A 19,981-nucleotide genomic window follows, 5' to 3' on the forward strand; every position below is an offset into this window, starting at 1 on the left:
GATGAGGCTGACCAGAGGTTTCTCTATTTTGTATACCCTTTCAGAGAGCCAGCTCTTGGTTTTATTGACTTTTCCCCTATTGTTTCTTTAGATTCTGCTTTATTTCCTCCCTGGGCTTTATTATTTTCTATCTTCTGCTGACTTTAGGTTTTTCTGGTTCTTCTTTTTCTAGTTCCTTTAGGTTAGATTGTTTTTGGTGAGGTTGTTTACCTGAGACTTCCCTTGTTTTGAGAGGAAGGCCTGTATTGCTGGGAACTTTGCTCTCAGCACTGGTTTTGCTGTGTCCCTTAGATTTTGTACGGTTTTATTTCCCTTGCTGTTGGTCTCAGCTCCTTTGTAATTTCCTTTGTGATCTCCCCTCTGGCCCATCTGTTTTCCAGTAGCGTGTTAGTCTCCATGTGACTGTTTTCCTTTCGTGTCTTTTTCTTTGGTCGATTTCTAGTTTCGCGCCATTGCGGTCAGGAAAGATGCTTGAAATCATCTCTGTACTTTTGAACTCGAGGTTGTCGAATTTGTGGGCATGTAATTGTCCTTAACATTAGTTTCGTGCCCTAGGATGTGGCCAGTTCTAGAGAATGTTCCACGTGTACTGGAATTCTGTGTTTTGGATGTAGTGCCGTGAACATGTCGGTTAAGTCTGACTCCTCCGTCGTGTCGTTCAGGACCTGCTGCCTCACTGATTCTCCGTCTGGAGGATCTGCGCCTTGGTGTGAGTGTGGTATTGGCGTTTCCTGCTGTCACTGTGCTCCCGTCGATTTCTCCCTTCGTGTCTGTCAGCGTTTGCTGTAGGTATTTGGGTGTTCCAAAGCGTGTGTGCTCAGCTGCTTCAGCGCTGTCCGACTCTGCGACCCCATGGACTGTAGCTTTCCAGGCTGCTGTGTCCTTGGGATTCTCTAGGCAAGAATAGCGGGTGGGTTGCCATTTCCTTCTCCAGGGAGTCTTCCTGGCCTAGGATTGAGCCCGTGCCTCTTGCGTCTCCTGCCTCGGCGGGCGGGTTCTTTGCCACTCGCGCCACCGGGGAGCCTGTCTGCTGGTAGGTGCCTGTGTGGTGCTGAGTGTATCGATCTTTCATCATTAGATGGCGCCCTTTAACTCCCTTTATCCTCTGTGTTTCACGGTCCATTTTGTCTGAGTACTGCAGCTCCTGTTTTGGTCATTTCCATTCACGTGAAATACCTTTCCATCCCTCATTTTCTTTCTTTGGGTTGTCGTTTTTTGTTGGGTTTCCTCAGCAGACACCGGCCGAGCATCTTCCAGGGGAACCTCCTCTGCCCCAGCCTCTGGAGCCGTGGCCCGCCCCCGCCAGCGCCGTCCGGGGGGCGCCCACCGCTGGGGCTGCTCGCTCCAGCGCCTCCGTGTCCAGGGCAGCGGCTCGCTCACTGGGGACTGCGGCCCCCCTCGCCCCTGCGCTGGCCCGCCTCTCCCCTTCCTTTGGGGCACCGTGTGCGGCACAGAGGATCCAGCTCGCTCTTGCTGGTGACGGCGAGACCAGTGGCACTTCCAGACCCCAAGTCTTGAGGGCGTCAGCTGCTGTGGCTTCACTCACCAGCCTCTCGGCTTCCACCTCCTCCATGTCTGTCCTGAATTTATCTTCAAACATGGCCATGGCTCTCAAGGAGCCGGAACCCACAGTGACATAAGGCAACTCAACGGCTGACCGTGAGAACAGACGCTGTAGAGGTGGGGTCCAGGACCTCGCCTTTCCCCAGAGCTGGGGCTGCCCCAGGGTAACCTTGCTGCCCGGAAAGCATCTGCCTGTGGCCGCCTCTGACTGGCCGTCACAGCTCTGGGAAGGGCGCCCGTGCGAAGGGAGTGGAGCTCCAGGCTGAAGGAAATGAGCTGAGTCGTCTTGTCTGTGCCCACAGCTGTCGCAGGACCACGGCAGTAACTGTTAGGAGATAGGAAGTGTATTTTTGACAGTTCTTGTCAACAACAATCATCCCTTTAAGCGCCCTTGTATCTCCTCCAGAAACCATGCCATCCTTATAGACCTCCCCTGCAGTGGTGGTCCCGGTTTTCTGGGCTGTTGGAAGCTTGTCCTTTATCTTTGCAAAATGGACTTCCAAGGTGGCCTTTCTGTGGCAGTTAGCAAAGAGAAAGCCCTGACCGATGGCTCATGCCCCCCACCCTCTCCCTTCCAGTCTGGGTGTGGGCCTGGCCCTGCGGCGGCTCTCCTGTGGGCAGCAGGCTGAAGGCTTTCGTTTTCACGCAGGCTGCCACTCTGCATCTTGAGAAGGAAGCATCCAGTCCATTAAGGTAGTTGCTGATACATGTGTGCTTACTGCCATTTCAGCCCTCGTTTTGTGGTTGAGTCTTTGTTTCTCTCTCTTCTCCTGGGGTGGTGATTCCCTAGTTCCTTCTTCCGGTTTTCGTGACTCTGTTGCGGCTTTTGCTCTGTGGTTGCCGTTTGTCTACTATGTGAGCCCCTCCCTTCATCTGCTTGCTTTAGGCTGATAGCCATATAGGTTCAAACACATTCTTAAAAAAAAGTGCATTTCCTTACTTTGCTTCCTCACAGGTTAGGGTTTGGATGTCCGGCTTGCATCTGCGTGTCTTCCCTTCTGCTGTCCCTTGTGTTCACCGTCGCTTTCACAAACAGGTGTGTTTCATCCGTGCACTGGCTGCTTTAAGCGGCTTCTTTCCTCTGTGACCTCCTCCTCTTTCTTCCTGCTGCTTCTCCGTCTAGAGAAGGCCTTTGATACCGCTTTCAGGACGCTTTAGTGTTGCTGTCTTCTTTTGGTTTCTGCTTGTCTAAGAAATTCTTTACTCCTCCTATTCCAAATGAGAATCTTGCCGGATGGACTGTTCTGGGCTGCAGGTTTTTCCCCTTCGAGGCTTCGAGTCTGTTTTGCCACCCCCTTCTTGCCTGCAGTGCTTCTGTGGAGAAGTCGGCTGACAGCCCGTGGGGCTCCCTTGTCAAGAGCTGCTTTTCTCTCTCTGCCTTTAGGGTCCTCCCCTTATCTTTCACTTGGGCTTGTATTCTGTCTTGCTGTAGGTCTGTTTGGGTTTCTCTTCCTATGCCTGGATACCTGTTTCCTTCTTTCAGTTCAGTTCAGTCGCTCAGTCGTGTCCGACTCTTTGCGACCCCATGAATGGCAGCACGCCAGGCCTCCCTGTCCATCACCATCTCCCGGAGTTCACTCAGACTCACGTCCATCGAGTCCGTGATGCCATCCAGCCATCTCATCCTCGGTCATCCCCTTCTCCTCCTGCCCCCAATCCCTCCCAGCATCAGAGTCTTTTCCAGTGAGTCAACTCTTCGCATGAGGTGGCCAAAGTACTGAAGTTTCAGCTTTAGCATCATTCCTTCCAAAGAAATCCCAGGGCTGATCTCCTTCAGAATGGACTGGTTGGATCTCCTTGCAGTCCAAGGGACTCTCAAGAGTCTTCTCCAACACCACAGTTCAAAAGCATCAATTCTTCGGCGCTCAGCCTTCTTCACAATCCAACTCTCACATCCATACATGACCACAGGAAAAACCATAGCCTTGACTAGACAGACCTTAGTTGGCAAAGTAACGTCTCTGCTTTTGAATATGCTATCTAGGTTGGTCATAACTTTCCTTCCAAGGAGTAAGCGTCTTTTAATTTCATGGCTGCAGTCACCATCTGCAGTGATTTTGGAGCCCAAAAAAATGAAGTCTCACACTGTTTCCACTGTTTCCCCATCTATTTGCCATGAAGTGATGGGACCAGATGCCATGATCTTAGTTTTCTGAATGTTGAGCTTTAAGCCAACTTTTTCACTCTCCTCTTTCACTTTCATCAAGAGGCTTTTTAGTTCCTCTTCACTTTCTGCCATAAGGGTGGTGTCATCTGCATATCTGAGGTTATTGATATTTCTCCCGGCAATCTTGATTCCAGCTTGTGTTTCTTCCAGTCCAGCGTTTCTCATGATGTACTCTGCATATAAGTTAAATAAGCAGGGTGACAATATCCAGCCTTGATGTACTCCTTTTCCTATTTGGAACCAGTCTGTTGTTCCATGTCCAGTTCTAACTGTTGTTTCCTGACCTGCATACAGATTTCTCAAGAGGCAGGTCAGGTAGCCTGGTATTCCCATCTCTTTCAGAATTTTCCACAGTTTATTGTGATCCACACAGTCAAAGGCTTTGGCATAGTCAATAAAGCAGAAATAGATGTTTTTCTGGAACTCTCTTGCTTTTTCCATGATCCAGCGGATGTTGGCAATTTGATCTCTGGTTCCTCTGCCTTTTCTAAAACCAGCTTGAACATCAGGAAGTTCACGGTTCACGTATTGCTGAAGCCTGGCTTGGAGAATTTTGAGCATTACTTTACTAGCATGCGAGATGAGTGCAATTGTGTGGTAGTTTGAGCATTCTTTGGCATTGCCTTTCTTTGGAATTGGAATGAAAACTGACCTTTTCCAGTCCTGTGGCCACTGCTGAGTTTTCCAAACTTGCTGGCATATTGAGTGCAGCACTTTCACAGCATCATCTTTCAGGATTTGAAACAGCTCCACTGGAATTCCATCACCTCCACTAGCTTTGTTTGTAGTGATGCTTTCTAAGGCCCACTTGACTTCACATTCCAAGATGTCTGGCTCTAGATTAGTGATCACATCATCGTGATTATCTTGGTCGTGAAGATCTTTTTTGTACAGTTCTTCTGTGTATTCTTGCCACCTCTTCTTAATATCTTCTGCTTCTGTTAGGTCCAGAGCATTTCTGTCCTTTATCGAGCCCATCTTTGCATGAAATGTTCCCTTGGTATCTCTAATTTTCTTGAAGAGATCTCTAGTCTTTTTCATTCTGTTCTTTTCCTCTATTTCTTTGTACTGATCGCTGAAGAAGGCTTTCTGATCTCTTCTTGCTATTCTCTGGAACTCTGCATTCAGATGCTTGCATCTTTCCTTTTCTCCTTTGCTTTTCGCCTCTCTTCTTTTCACAGCGATTTGTAAGGCCTCCCCAGACAGCCATTTTGCTTTTTTGCATTTCTTTTCCATGGGGATGGTCTTGATCCCTGTCTCCTGTACAATGTCACGAACCTCATTCCATAGTCCATCAGGCACTCTTATCTATCAGATCTAGGCCCTTAAATCTATTTCTCACTTCCACTGTATAATCATAAGGGATTTGATTTAGGTCATACCTGAATGGTCTACCGGTTTTCCCTACTTTCCTCAATTTGAGTCTGAATTTGGTAATAAGGAGTTCATGATCTGAGCCACAGTCAGCTCCCGGTCTTGATTTTGTTGACTGTATAGAGCTTCTCCATCTTTGGCTGCAAAGAATATAATCAGTCTGATTTCGGTGTTGACCATCTGGTGATGTCCACGTGTAGAGTCTTCTCTTGTGTTGTTGGAAGAGGGTGTTTGCTATGACCAGTGCATTTTCTTGGCAAAACTGTATTAGCCTTTGCCCTGCTTCGTTCCGCATTCCAAGGCCCAATTTGCCTGTTACTCCAGGTGTTTCTTGACTTCCTACGTTTGCATTCCAGTCCCCTGTAATGAAAAGGACATCTTTTTGGGGTGTTAGTTCTAAAAGGTCTTGTAGGTCTAGATAAAACCATTCACCTTCAGCTTCTTCAGCGTTACTGGTTGGGGCATAGACTTGGATTACTGTGATATTGAATGGTTTGCCTTGGAGAAGAACAGAGATCATTCTGTCGTTTTTGAGATTACATCCAAGTACTGCACCGGTCACATCCACAGCTGGGTATTGTTTTTGCTTTGGTTCCAACCCTTCATTCTTTCTGGAGTTATTTCTCCACTGATCTCCAGTAGCATATTGGGCACCTACTGACCTGGGGAGTTCCTCTTTCAGTATCCTATCATTTTGCCTTTTCATACTGTTCATGGGGTTCTCAAGGCAAGAACACTGAAGTGGTTTGCCATTCCCTTCTCCAGTGGACCACATTCTGTCAGACCTCTCCACCATGACCTTTCCAAGAGGGACCATCTTTTAATTTTGTGGCTGTGGTCACCATCCACAGTGATTTTAGAGCCCAAGAAAGTAAAATCTGTCACTGTTTCCACTTTTTCTCCTTTTATTAATGTTTGCCATGAAGTGATGGGACCTGATGTCATGATCTTAGTTAGTTTTTTGAATGTTGAATTTTAAGCCAGCTTTTTTATGCTCCTCTTTCACCCTCATTAAGAGTCTCTTTGGTTCTTCATTTTCTACCATTTGAGTGGTATCCTCTGCATATCTGAGGTTGTTGGTATCTCTCCCAGCAATCTTGATTCCAGCTTGTGATTCATTCAGCCTAGCATTTCGTATGATGTACTCTGCATAAAGGTTAAATAAGCAGGGTGACAATATACAGACTTGTACTCCTTCCCAAGTTTTGAACTGGTCCATTGTTCCATGTCCGATTCTGTTAATAACTGTTGCTGCTTCTTGTCGTTTAGTTGCTAAGTCATAGCCGACTCTTTCTGACCCCTTGGACACAGCATGCCAGGCTTCCTTGCCCTTCACTATCTCCTAGGGTTTGCTCAAATTCATGTCCATTGAGTTGGTGATGCCAGCCAACTATCTCATCCTCTGTCTCCCTATTCTCCTCTTGCCCTCAGTCTTTCCTAGCTTCAGCATCTTTTTCCAATGAGTTGGATCTTTGCATCAAGTGGCCAAAGTATTTGAGCTTCAGCATCAGTCCTTCCAGTGAGTATTCAGAGTTGATTTCCTTTAGGATTGACTGGTTGGATCACCTTGCAGTCCAAGGGACTCTCAAGAGTCGTCTCTAGCACCACAATTCAAAACCATCAGTTCTACTTCCTGACCTGTATAAGGTTTCTCAGGAGACAGGGAAGGTGGTCTGGTATTCTCATCTCAGGAATTTTCCGCAGTTTGTAATCCACATAGTCAAAGGCTTTAGCATAGTCAATGAAGCAGAAATAGATGTTTTTCTGGAATTCCTTTCCTTTTTCTGTGACCCAATGAATGTTGGCAGTTTGATCTCATTATAGGGGATTGGAATGCAAAAGTTTGGATACCTACCAAATGTCAGTTAATAGGTGAATGGATAAACAAATTTTGGTATATGCGTATGAGGAAGTACTGCTGCTACTGCTGCTAAGTCGCTTCAGTCGTGTCTGACTCTGTGCGACCTAATGGACAGCAGCCCAAATACAGTCTAATAGCCGTAGCCACCTCTTGCCCACTCCTCCCCCAGCTTGTGGAAACCACTAGTCTTTTCTCCCTTTGTCTATTTTGCTATTTCGAAAGCATTGTATCAATGGAACCATAATGGGTCTCCAACAACAAGCAGTGTGTATGAGCTCTGTGCGGATTGGCTCTTCCTCTCTGCGTGACTCTTGCTTAAGTTGCGTCGGTGGGCTGCTCTGTTTCACGGCTCAGCTGTTTTCCGTGTCGGAGAAGGCAACGGCTCCCCACTCCAGTGCTCGTTCCTGGCAAATCCCATGGACGGAGGAGCCTGGTGGGCTGCAGTCCGTGGGGTCGCGAAGAGCCGGACACCTCTGAGCGACTTCACTTTGACTTTTCACTTTCATGCATTGGAGAAGGAAATGGCAACCCCCTCCAGTGTTCTTGCCTGGAGAGTCCCAGGGAGCCTGGTGGGCTGGCGTCTGTGGGGTCGCACAGAGTCGGACACGACTGAAGCGACTTAGCAGCAGCAGCAGAGAACCTGAGGAGTTTTCCTCACGTTTCTCTCGGGGCTCTTTGAGCTCCTTGGCTCTCCGTGTTCCTGGTGTCTATCGACTTCGGCCTGGTTTTGGCCATTAGATTTCCCTAAACTCTCTCCGTCACCAGCCATAGTGCACCCCCCCACTCGCTCCTCCCCTTTGGAGATTATACATAGAGAGAGCGGTCTGCCTGAGGCTGTCCCACAGCTCACTGATGCTCCGTTATTTTTTTCTCTTTCATTCTGTGTAGTTTTTATTATTATGTTTTCTGTTCACGAATTTTTTTTTCCCTAGTTTGATCTACTGTTAATCCAACCCAGAGTTTTTCGTCTTAAGCGGTCTTTCATCTCTGGGCAGTTAGATTTGAAATTTTTTTCCCTTCTATATCTCTCTTGACTGTGCTCATATTTCCTTCTACTTTTCCGAGAATCTAGAACTTAGTTATGAGTCTGTGATACTCTTGTCTGCTGTCATCCCTGTTATTTCTGGGTCGTGATCAGTTCGCTGATTTTTCATCCTCATTTGCTCTCATGTCTCCCGGCTGCTTCATGTGCCTGGTAGTTTTTCTGTCGGCTGTTGGCCCTTGTGGATTTCAGTTTGACCCGTTCAAGACTTGCTTCTAAGTGTTAGAAGGAGCAGAGCAGCCTGGAGGGCAGTGCTTCTCACCATTTTCATTCGTATCACTGCCCCCTCACTCCCCGCCGGCCTAATCGCATCCCTCTGCGGCACTGCAAGAAACTGCTTCTTCATTTACCTGGTTGTGGCTGCGCTGGGTCTTCGCTGCGGTGACGGGCGTCTGATTGTGGCGGCTTCTCTTGTTGCGGAGCATGGGCTCTAGGCGCGGGCTCAGTTACTCCAAGGTGCGTGGGATCTTCCAGACCAGGGACTGGACCTGCGGCCCCTGCGTTAGCAGCGGGTTCTTAACCACTGGGCCGCCCGGGAGGTCTCCCGTTGTGAAGCTGTAATGCCGCAACCATGCTGTGCCTGTGTCCGTCCGCATTACAGGTGTTGCCGTCCTTTGTGCCCGTTTGTTTTTTGCTTCCCTTCTGCCAGAACCAGCTTTCGCCCCCAGGGGGCGGTGTTGCCCTGCTGGGCGTGCGCACGCGCAGGCCGGTCTCTCCTGCTGGTGACCCTGCTCTTCTCCACGTCCTCAGGACGCTGTATTCTAAGGCCGCCTGTCTTTGAGCACTTTCTTAAAGTCGAGCACACCCTGGCACGCAGCCCTGCACTCCCGAGTGCAGCACGCGTCACAGCCCCAAGCCTGAATCCATGTTCCTTCTGAGAGCCCCAGACTGGGAGCCACCCAGATGTCCTTCAGGTGGACAAGCTCCCACCCACACAGCAGGCCGTGGGGCAGTCACGCCAGATCAGAGAGGCCAGACCGACAAAGTGCTGTGTGCTGCCACGTATGTAAAACGCGAAAGCGCAAACAAGTCCATAGATGGAAAGATGGGTGGCTGCCTGGGGATGGAGACAGAGGGAAGGGCTGATCACAGACAGACACCAGGACGTGGGATGGAAAGGTTTTTGTTGCATGTGGGGGTGGTTTCATGGGCAAACAGACCTCAGAACTCAAAAAGTTATTCTCTGTGCAGTTTATTACGTGCCAATTATAGACACCAGTAAAGTTGTGAAAGTAAAAAAGTGAGGGGTTTGCACTCCATTTGGGGAACCGATATTTCTCACTAGTGACCCATGGGTATAAAAATGTATACGCATGGCTATGCTTGTTTTGATGGTTTATAATAGTGGTGACGTTTACTTTGTTGGCAGCTTCTGGGAACACTTGAACTTGACTCACAAAAGTCTGCGCTCACAGACCTAACGCGGAGACGGTTGAGTTTTCCTTTGCTGACCATGTGTTCATAGTCAACAGACTGACTTGTCCTCAGAACCTGTGGACTCCGGGGAAAGAGGGTGGTTCGGAACTCAGGCTGGGTGCAGAGACTGCCTCGAGTCTGGTGTGCCGCCAGACATTTCAGGACAGTAAGGGCACTCACGCGTGTCCTCTTACTTCCTGGAGGCGCAGGTAGAAAATCAAAGATTCAAGTCTAGTAAACGCCTCAGGAAAGTTAAGGCCTCACGAATGTTCAGTTGTAGCGGTTTTATGCAATGAATGCATCCAGATCAAGAGCTAGAACGTTACCTGTCCTGGTAATTTGTTCTTACTGTTGGAAGGCATTTTTAAGGTTAACTGAATGTATCATGGTGTCCGGTCCCATCACTTCATGGCAAATAGATGGGGAAACAATGGAAACAGTGACAGACTTCATTTTCTTAGGCTCTAAAATCACTGCAGATGGTGACTGCAGCCATGAAATTAAAAGATGCTTGCTCCTCGGAAGAAAAGCTATGACCACCCTAGGCAGCATATTAAAAAGCAGAGACATTACCTTGCCAACAAAGGTCCATCTAGTCAAGGCCATGGTTTTTCCCGTGGTCATGTATGGATGTGAAAATTGGACTATAAAGAAAGCTGAGCGCCGAAGAATTGATGCTTTTGAACTGTGGTGTTGGAGAAGACTCTTGAGAGTCCCTTGGACTGCAAGGAGATCCAACCAGTCCATTCTAAAGGAGATCAGTCCTGAATATTCTTTGGAAGGACTGATGTTGAAGCTAAAACTCCAATGCTTTGGCCACCTGATGCAAAGAACTGACTCACTGGAAAAGACCCCGATGCTGGGAAAGATTGAAGGCAGGAGGAGAAGGGGACGACAGAGTATGACATGTCTGGATGGCATCACCGACTCAATGGACATGAGTTTGAGTGAACTTCGGGAGTTGGTGATGGACAGGGAGGCCTGGCGTGGCGTGGTCCATGGGGTTGCAAAGAGTCGGACACGACTGAGCAACTGAACTGAACTGAAAAGCAACAGAATTAACAAGAAGGATAAAGAAAAGTGGCCCAAGGGTGAAAAAAAGTAGAAAGGTTGCCAGGAATGTGTGTTTTTAGCTTAAAAAGGTTTAAATGGAATGGCATTTTATTAAGGGGAAAGGAAGTAGGTCTGACTTAAGGTGGCTGTTGCAGAGCAGGCAAATAAAGGGATGAATATGGAAAGTGGAAAAGGCGTGTGGAAAGTGGACCCCAGGAAAAGCAGGGTGCATGGTACAGTCATCTTGAGACATTGAACTGCCTTTGAAACCTTTTATAGCTACTTTGGCTAGTGAAACATAATGTTTAGTTACCCCTGTTTTTGTTAAACACAGTCAAGACTAATTTATTTTGAAAATAAGGTCGGCCCGTTGAACACGCAGCTTTTCTGTGTTGTCTTATTCCTTAGAATAAGTTTCAGATTGGATTTCCCAAAGGCCTCTCGGGGCCAGGAGAGCCACGCCGAAGGTCTGCTGCCAGGCGCTGTCTGGGAGTTTCTCTAGAGGCCTCCGAAGTGCTTTGAGATTTCTGTAGACAGTCCTTTATTTACCTTATAAGGCTGTTCAGAACCCAAGTGTATCTAATTTCTGTAGAGACAAGGAAGAGAGAAAAATGTTTTACTTTTACTCACAGGTGTAAATTACCAAATTGTTTTAAACCATAAGTAGCTTGAAGAGAAGAGCTTCTTTGTATCTGAAAACAAAGATCAGAAGCCAGTAGTATGTCAGACCCTGATGCTGGGAAAGATTGCAGGCGGGAGGACAGCTCAGTGGTCGTGAGTTTGAGCAAGCTCAGACAGTCGGTGATGGACAGGGAAAGCCTGGCGTGCAGCGATTCATGGGGTCGCAAAGAGTCGGACTGAAGAGCAACAGTGTGTCAGACAAAAATTCATGAGAACTACAGTCATCCCATGTAATTAACCTGCTCTGTTGTCCTTGCCTGATGATTGAAGATGACAGTGACATCGATGGTTTTGAGAAATTGGTGAGGTTTCTGTTAAGGCCTGAACGATTTGTCCAGGTAAGTGCCTTGAGCACTGGAGGCTGTAGAAAGTATACTCCAAGCGGAAGACACATTTTAACCTTTTTCTTTTTTCATTGTAAGGCGTTATCCCTGCAACGGAGGAAGGCTTTATCCCATTAAAAAAAAAAAATGGTTTGTCAGGGAACCAGCAAAGGCCAAGTGGCTGTCTTGGATTTCCCATAGCCCTGACTGTTTGATTTACAGTCATTGTTTATTCATTTTAAATTAGCTCGTTTAGGAGTAGACTACTGTGTTTTAAGGACATCAAGAGAGCAACAGTCTGACAATAAGGGGTTAATTTTTTTAAAAAGCAGAATGAGCTTTACCTACGTGTACCATAATCGTCACAGATCATTGGGAAATAGTGGTTATTTTACCAAAGTAACAAAAGGTTTTAAAGGTAAATACAAATCACTTAAAGCCAAAGAAATTCACAGTCTGTTATCAAAAGCTACATTCTGAGAAAACTTTGTTCTCTTAATGGAGAAAGTTCCAGTCTGGTACAGGCTCATGTTCATCGTGAAATAATAGCTATTCACTTAGTCAAAGTAGCAACAGAAGATTTCACCACCAGTGAGTGTTACAGCATTCATAAATACCTGCAGTGCCCCAGTAACACCGCGCCACTGCTGATCTGCCCTGTGACGGCTGTCAGCGTTTGCCTTCTGTATCGAGGTGCTCTTGTGTTGGGTGTATAAACATTTGCAATTGATACATCTTCTCGGATTGAGCCCTTGGTCATTATGCACTGTCCTTCCTTGCCTCCTGCCACGTCTTTATTTTAAAATCCATTTTATGTGGTATGAGTATTGCTACTGCAGCTTTCTTTTGATTTCTATTTGCATGGAATACCTTCTTCCAGCCCCTTCCTTTCAAAGTCTATATGTGTCCCTCGGTGTGAGGGGAGTGTCTTGTAGACAGCATATATTGGGTCTTGTTGGTTAATCTGTTCAGCCCGTCTGTGTCTTTCGGTTAGAGCATTTAATTCATTTACGTTCAGTGTAATCATCCGTCTATATGTTCCTATTACCGTTGTCTTCCTTGTTTTGGATTTGTTTTTGTGGGTCTTTTTCCTGTTTCCTGCCTAGAGGAGTTCCTGTAGCATTTGTCATAAGGCTGGTTTGGTGGTGCTGAATGCTCCTGCTGCTGCTGCTGCTGAGCTGCTCAGTCGTGTCCGACTCTGTGCGACCCCACAGACGGCAGCCCACCAGGCTCCCCCGTCCCTGGGATTCTCCAGGCAAGAACACGAGTGGGTTGCCATTTCCTTCTCCAGTGCACGAAAGTGAAAAGTGAAAGTGAAGTCGCTCAGTCGTGTCCAACTCTTCGCGACCCCGTGGACTGCAGCCCGCCAGGCTCCTCTGTCCATGGGATTTTCCGGCGAAAGTACTGGAGTGGGGTGCCGTTGCCTTCTCCGGCTGAATTCTCCTAGCTTTTGCTTATCTGTAAAGCTTTTGATCTCTCTGTCAAATCTGAATGAGAGCCTTGCTAGGAACCGTCATCTTGGTTGTAGGTTTTCTCCTTTCTCTCTCTCTCTTCTGCTCCTCCCTTCCGGCCTGTCTTCCAGCCTGCCTGTTCGTCTTCTGCCTCGGGTTTCCTATTTATTCTCCTTGTGGTGTACTTTTTGCCTCAGATTCTGTTTTGCTCGCCAGTGTTTATTTGTCCTGCAGTTTTTCTAGGTCCTTAAACATGTCTTGCATCTTCTCGATGCATGCCTCCATTCTTTTTCCAGGTTCTTGGATCATCTTTACTAGCATTACTCTGAATTCTTTTTAGGTAGATGGCAGAAAAGTTTAGGTCTTATAAATTTTAGTTTGCTGCAGTTTTATGCAGGGAATCATTGTGCATATTGGAAGTCCTTTGAAGTGCAGTTCTTGCTAGGCTAGTGAGGTACAATCAAACAGAAGTGACCTTGGTTAGACAGTTTCCAGTTTTGAAGTTTCTGTTGCTGGTGTTGTAATATACAGTATTCAGTTCAGTTCAGTTCAGTCGCTCAGTCATGTCCGACTCTTTGCGAACCCCATGAATCGCAGCGCGCCAGGCCTCCCTGTCCATCACCAACTCCCGGAGTTCACTCAGACTCAAGTCTGTCGAGTCGGTGATGCCATCCAGCCATCTCATCCTCGGCCGTCCCCTTCTCCTCCTTCCCCCAATCCCTCCCAGCATCAGAGTCTTTTCCAACGAGTCAACTCTTCGCATGAGGTGGCCAAAGTACTGGAGCTTCAGCTTTAGCATCATTCCTTCCAAAGAAATCCCAGGGTTGATCTCCTTCAGAATGGACTGGTTGGATCTCCTTGCAGTCCAAGGGACTCTCAAGAGTCTTCTCCAACACCACAGTTCAAAAGCATCAATTCTTCAGCGCTCAGCCTTCTTCACAGTCCAATTCTCACATCCATACATGACCACTGGAAAAACCATAGCCTTGACTAGAGGGACCTATGTTGGCAAAGTAATGTCTCTGCTTTTCAATATGCTATCTAGGTTGGTCATAACTTTTCCTCCAAGGAGTAAGCGTCTTTTAATTTCATGGCTGCAGTCACCATCTGTAGTGATTTTGGAGCCCCCCAAAATAAAGTCTGACACTGTTTCCCCATCTATTTGCCATGAAGTGATGGGACCAGATGCCGTGATCTTCGTTTTCTGAATGTTGAGCTTTAAGCCAACTTTTTCACTCTCCTGTTTCACTTTCATCAAGAGGCTTTTTAGTTCCTCTTCACTATTAACAGGCGTAAAATACAATTGTTCTGTTTATTTCTGTTTGTATAAATGTGGGTTATATGTTGTTTAATCAAAATATTTTCTCTTCGCAGTGGACTCTCGAAAAATTGACCAGGAGGGAAAAATCCCAGATGAAACTTTAGAGAAACTGAAGTCCCTGGGGCTTTTTGGAATGCAAGTCCCAGAAGAATATGGTGAGTAAAAGGAACCACCACCCTCCTGGTTCAGCTTTCAACAAAGCCCTCTGTATTTGTCCATGAAACAGTTCTGTTCCGGAAAGGTGGCCTTTGAAAACGCATTAAGTCCAAGGTCAGGCTGCAAAAATGCTGAAATTAATCAAACTGCCCTTTGTCGGCTAAATTCGGGGGGCTGGCTGGTGAGTGTGCGGCCTGGTGAACGGGCTCTTTGGCAGGAAAAGCTAGTGAGTTCTGTGCGCCTCCCCTCCCCCGCCCCGCGGGGGTGTGGGGGGGCGGGGAAGGACTTTCAAGGTGTCTGCTCTCTGCGCTGCACTGGGGAGGAGGGGGGGGTCTCGCCCCTGAGCAGGCTGATGGCAGCGCGGTGTCTGGCAGAGGAGCGGCCCCTGGCCATCAGTGCTCTGTGTCTGAACGTTTCAGAGGGACGGAGCACAGTCCCGTGTGGGCACCGGCCCAGACCCGGCCCAGTGTGCACTCTCGGGACCCTTTCCTATGAGCATGGCCCCCCGCCCTCTGAGCCCTCCCCCAAGCCCTGGCTGGGGCAGCCTCCAGCTTCATCAGCTCGGGGCCGCGGGTTTGGGTCGGAGAGCTGCTGGGGCTGAGAGCCGGGCACGTCCGTGGCTGTGAGCACAGTGTCCACGCCAGGGGGTCATTTTGCACAGCGAGGCCCAGACGCTGGTTTAGCTCCAGGGCGAAAGTGCAGTCCGCTCCCCCAACCCACCCCTACCTCGTAGTGCAGGGTGGGGGCCCGGGCTGGAGCGGCTGCAGTCTGAGGCAGAGCCTGAGGCTCTAGGACAGAGTGCTGCGCCGAGGGGTCTGAAGGCATGTCTGCATCGGGGGATCTCCGCTTCTGTGTGTCTGTAGCCGTGTTGTAAGCTGTTAGAGGGTATCTCCTACTCGTCTCCCCTTGAGTACCTCCTCCCACATTTACAAATGACAGTAATAAAAGAAGGTACGGTCTATGGAGGAAACACGACCTCATCTCTGCAGCTGCTCTGCTGCTGGCGGGACGCGGCCGAGCCTCGTGCGCGCCTGTGGCCTGCGGCCTGCACCCTCCCCAGGCCTCCAGGCCCGGCGGGGTCCCCGGCCCCAGGGAGGTATCTGTGCCAGGCGGGGGCCGCTTCCAGTATTAGAACAGAGCAGGAGGCTGAGCCCGAGCGCAGTGGTTGGCCTGCTGTCAGCTGCAGAAAGGAAGTGTGGGGAGGAGAGCTGCCAGACGTAGCCGGCTTGGTGATGGTGTCTGCTTCCCCCAGGGTCTTAAAGAAAGCACTTCCTGATTCAGGAGAAGTCATCGTCTCCTCCACACAAGTTTGTGTGAAACTTGAATACATCTTTTTGTGCCTCTTTTATGCCAGCACACGTGTGTGTGTGTGTGTGTGTGTGTGTGTGTGTGTGTGTGTGTGTGACTGCACAGCTCCATCCCTTACTCTGCTTTATAAGCTCCTCTTGAATGTGAAAATGCTCTTTCATGAGATCATAAGATGGTCACATTTGGAACTATTTCATTTTCTTCCTTTCTTTTTTTTAACTCTTCCTTAGGAAATTAAGGCAACTATAACCTTATGTTCACCCTCCAGATAGTTTTCAGAAATGTCCCCAGTGTGAAGCATTCTGAAGTCTGGTCGGAACTCTGTGCGCCCAGTTCTCCTCCCTGCCCTCAGCCCCCCGCGGTCTCACCCACCTGTCGCCTGTCCCTGCTGTTTGTCCCCCGCCCATGATTTCACTGATGCCTTCTTGAAGAAGGCTTCCCTCAGTGCTCCGCTGGTAGAGAATCCACCTGCAGTGCGAGAGACCTGGGTTCGATTCTTGGGTTGGGAAGATCCGCTGGAGAAGGGATAGGCTACCTGCTCCAGTATTCTTGGGCTTCCCTTGTGGCTCAGCTGGTGAAGAATCTGCCCACAACGTGAGAGACCTGGGTTCGATCCTGGGTTTGGGAAGATTCCCCTGGAGAAGAGAAAGGCTACCCATTCCAGTATTCTGGCCTGGGGAATTCCATGGACTGTGTATAGTTCACGGGGTCGCAAAGGAGTTGGACACGAGTGAGCAACTTTCACTCTCTTGAAGAAAAGTGTCACTTTTTTTTTTTTAAGAAGCAAAACGGACATCGGTATATGAAACAATTAGGAACAAAGTGTCTTGAATGACAGGTGGGGTGGGCACTGCGGCAGGGTGCTGGTTTCCCTGGGCCCCCTGAGCCGGGGGACACTGTGCCCCTGCAGGGGCCCGGCCCTCCCCGTGCTGCGGAGGAGAGGGCGTCCTGAAGGCGCCCTGCCCTGGGGCTGTGCGCGGGCCCAGAGCCCCCTCCACCCCTTGCTTCGTCTGCAAGATGCACTTGAGGCCGCCCACCACCTCTGGAAGGTGAAGATGAGACGCAGGATACACACGTTTGGTGGGGTTTGTTTTTTTACTGCGCTTGTCCTTTTGCTCCTGAACGGTGCTGTGCCTCCCAGGGGGCGTCTGGCAACACTGGGAGACGTGTTTTATTGTTAGGCCTGTGGGGCAGGGGGAACTATGGGCATCTTGTGGGCAGAGGCCACGGATGCAGCTCAGCACCCTGCAGGGCCCGGGGGACCCCTGCAGCACACCGGCCCCCGCAGCAGCGTCCGCAGGCTCAGAGACCTGCCCAGACGCCGCGAGGTCCTGGGGGTGGACGCGGAGCACGGTTCACGCCCACAGAACCCGGGGTCTGTGACAGGTGTTCACAGCATCTCAAGTGACTTTCTGTCTGTAAGGACTTTGCTTCTGTATTAAAGCACGCATCTGCCTGCGCTTGTTATAAAGCTGGAAAAGGCCTGGAAGGATGTAGTCACAAATTCGCTGACTGATAAGTTAGTGGGTGGCTTGTTTTCTTTGTAGCTGTCTGTGTTGTGTTCCTTATAAAATGGTGATCGGGCTGTACTTCACGGAGCCTTTTCTGGGGGAATCTGGGGCTGGAGAGTAAGCGAGGCTGTTCTGTTCCTGCCCTAGGTGGCCTGGGCCTCTCCAACACCATGTACGCGCGGCTGGGGGAGGTCATTGGCCTGGACGCCTCCATCGCTGTGACTCTGGCGGCTCACCAGGCCATCGGCCTCAAGGTCAGCGTGTGGGTTAGTGGGGCGCGTGGGGGGCGGGGCAGCTGGCTCCTTCGGAAACAGCCTCCTCCCCGTCGCCCCGCCCTATCCCTCCAGGCCCCAGTCAGAGTCAGAGCCTCCCTGGAGCCTGCCTGCGCCGTGGGCGGGAACTGATCCCTCCCTCGCTGGTTTGCTCCCTCGGGGCCTGGGCGTGTCCACCCTGCGGTTGGTGCCTGTCCTCCGCTGGACTTGGAGCATCTCAGGGCAGGCCCCCGGCCCACAGCTCGGTCCTTGGGTGGTTTTGCTTGGTGCAGAAACCGAGGGGGCGGAGCGAGGGGGCTCCGGCCACCCAGCTGAGCAGTGCAGAAGCTGCCAGGGAGCCCGAGTCCCGCCCCAAAGCTGTGGCAGGCCACCCGGCCTGTCCCCGTGTGGTGGCTCTCTGGCTGCCCAGCAGCTCCCCATTTATTTTTTGGGGCTGCCAGCTCCGGGCAGCCCCCTTGTGTGAAGGGAGCATGTTCTGTGAGCCCGTGGCGCCCATTCCCCTCGCTGCTGCTGAACAAGCCGTGTGTGTCGCAGGGCATCATCTTGGCCGGCAGCAAGGAGCAGAAGGCCAGGTACCTGCCCAGGCTGGCGTCCGGGGAGCACATGGCCGCCTTCTGCCTGACGGAGCCAGCCAGGTCAGCCCCACGCCCCCCGCAGCCTCTCTGCCTGTCCGCTTCCTGCTCTCATCTTCACCGCCCTTCTCCTCCCTGGTGACCCTGCCAGACTAGAACAGGCCCGTCAGCTCCTGTTCTGTAACCGTTTTATGCTTTGCAACCCTCCTTATCGGCTTTCCCGGAGGCTCAGTGCTAGCTAAAGAACCCAGTTGCCAATGCGGGAGCCCCAAGTTCCATCCCTGGGTCGGGAAGATCCCCTGGAGAAGGAAACGGCAACCCACTCCAGCGTTCTTGCCTGGAGAATCCCATGCACAGAGGAGCTTGGGGGCTACAGTCCGCGGGGTCCCAATAGAGTCGGACACAACTTAGTGATTAAACAACCACCCTCCTTATATAAAAAAAGCATTCAGGCGTCACAGTCACAGTGACTTTCAGACTGTGTGGGGTGGGTGGAGTCATCCGCACTGTCCAGGCTGTGGACTGAGGTTCAGCAAGGTGGAGTCATCAGCCCAGAGTCTCAGCTGCTGTGGACTCAGAGCTTCCGACGGCAGGCCGATCTCAGAGCTTGGCACCGTGTGAATCCGCCTATCTCTGCCTAGGCCTCCCAGATGTCCTCACGGACACAGTTTCACCCGAGGTGATAAAGTGGGATTGGCCAAACCCACCTTGCCACCTGTTTTTGTAAATGAACTGCTATTGGAATGTGCCTGCTTGTGCACACATTGTCTGAGCCTGCGAAGCTGAATGCATTTATTGCCTGGCCCTTTAAGCGCTTGTCAGCTTCTCTGTTCCACTCTGAAACTTCCTCTGGGGGCCTGAGGATGCTTGTCTGTTCCCAACCACCTGTGTCTGTCCCCGCAGTGGGAGTGATGCCGCCTCCATCCGGACCAGGGCCACGCTAAGCGCAGATAAGAGGCACTACGTCCTCAACGGCTCCAAGGTACGGCCGTGTGGCCTCCGTGGCCGGATGTTCAGCACACTCACTGGCCACTTCCCAAGCTCCAGGGGTCGTCGGGGCGGACACACCACCCCTTGACCGTCTTCCTCTGTTGGAAGAAGAAGTGGGCTCAGAGAGGCTCCCTGACCCACCCCTGTCCCGTCCGCCTCGCGGCAGAATAGGGACCCAGGCGTCCCAGCCTCAGAGTCTGCGGGCTTCTGGAGCGCCACCCACCTCGCTGAGCTGCACTCGTGGGTCTGTCTTTTAATTTTCTCTACTACACGGAATTTGAAGCACACACGCGTGTACTGCTGGGAACGTCCGCAGCTGCCTCCTACCTTCGTCGCTGCCTCTGTTGTGCCGCAGCTCTGGGTAGTGGCCGGGGCGGGCTGGGTGCAACTCTGCAGGGTGGTCACAGCACCGCTGGACATGGAACACGTGATGATGGCTTCTGGGCGTCCCCGGTGGCTCAGTGGTAAAGAGTCTGCCTACGGTGCAGGGGCCACAGGAAACACGCGTTCAGTCCCTGGTGGGGGAAGACCCCCCGGAGGAGGGCAAGGCACTCCACTCCAGCACTGTCGCCTGGAGAATGCCACGGGCAGAGGAGCCTGGCGGGCGGCACTCCATGGGTCACAGGGAGCCAGACAGGACTGAGGCAGCTGAGCACGATGACTGCTTACCGTCTCCTTAGCACCCATGTTTTTCTGATTGTCTCATACCTGTTCGGTGTTTTTTTTTCCCCCAAACAAGTTGCTTGAATCAAAATCCAAGTAAGTTCTATGCAGAGCCATATATCAAGGAGTCTCTCCCCTTCCCCACCGTCTCCTTCTACTTCCCTCCCCACCCCAAGGTGTCCTGTGCTAGAACCAGAACTGCCACACACACACACCGCACACACTCACACAGAGACCCAGACATCCACGCCCCTCCA

General features: G+C 50.5%; 1 protein-coding gene and 1 pseudogene across 2 annotated transcripts in view; one reads left to right on the plus strand and one right to left on the minus strand.

The window, feature by feature from the left end:
* Positions 1–19,981, plus strand: part of ACAD9 (acyl-CoA dehydrogenase family member 9) — a 39,014-nt gene that overhangs the window by 9,317 nt on the left and 9,716 nt on the right. For both annotated transcript variants that reach the window (XM_068981757.1, XM_068981758.1), the window contains 4 exons: positions 14,306–14,407; positions 17,375–17,481; positions 18,034–18,134; positions 18,975–19,053. In XM_068981757.1, the coding sequence (XP_068837858.1) occupies positions 14,306–14,407; positions 17,375–17,481; positions 18,034–18,134; positions 18,975–19,053 (389 nt within the window). The remainder of the gene's footprint in view (positions 1–14,305; positions 14,408–17,374; positions 17,482–18,033; positions 18,135–18,974; positions 19,054–19,981) is intronic.
* On the minus strand, positions 1,377–12,240 carry LOC138087269 (proteasome subunit beta type-7-like; annotated as a pseudogene).

This window comes from Capricornis sumatraensis, chromosome 10 (assembly GCF_032405125.1).
Source record: "Capricornis sumatraensis isolate serow.1 chromosome 10, serow.2, whole genome shotgun sequence".
NCBI classification, from domain to species: Eukaryota; Metazoa; Chordata; class Mammalia; order Artiodactyla; family Bovidae; genus Capricornis; species Capricornis sumatraensis.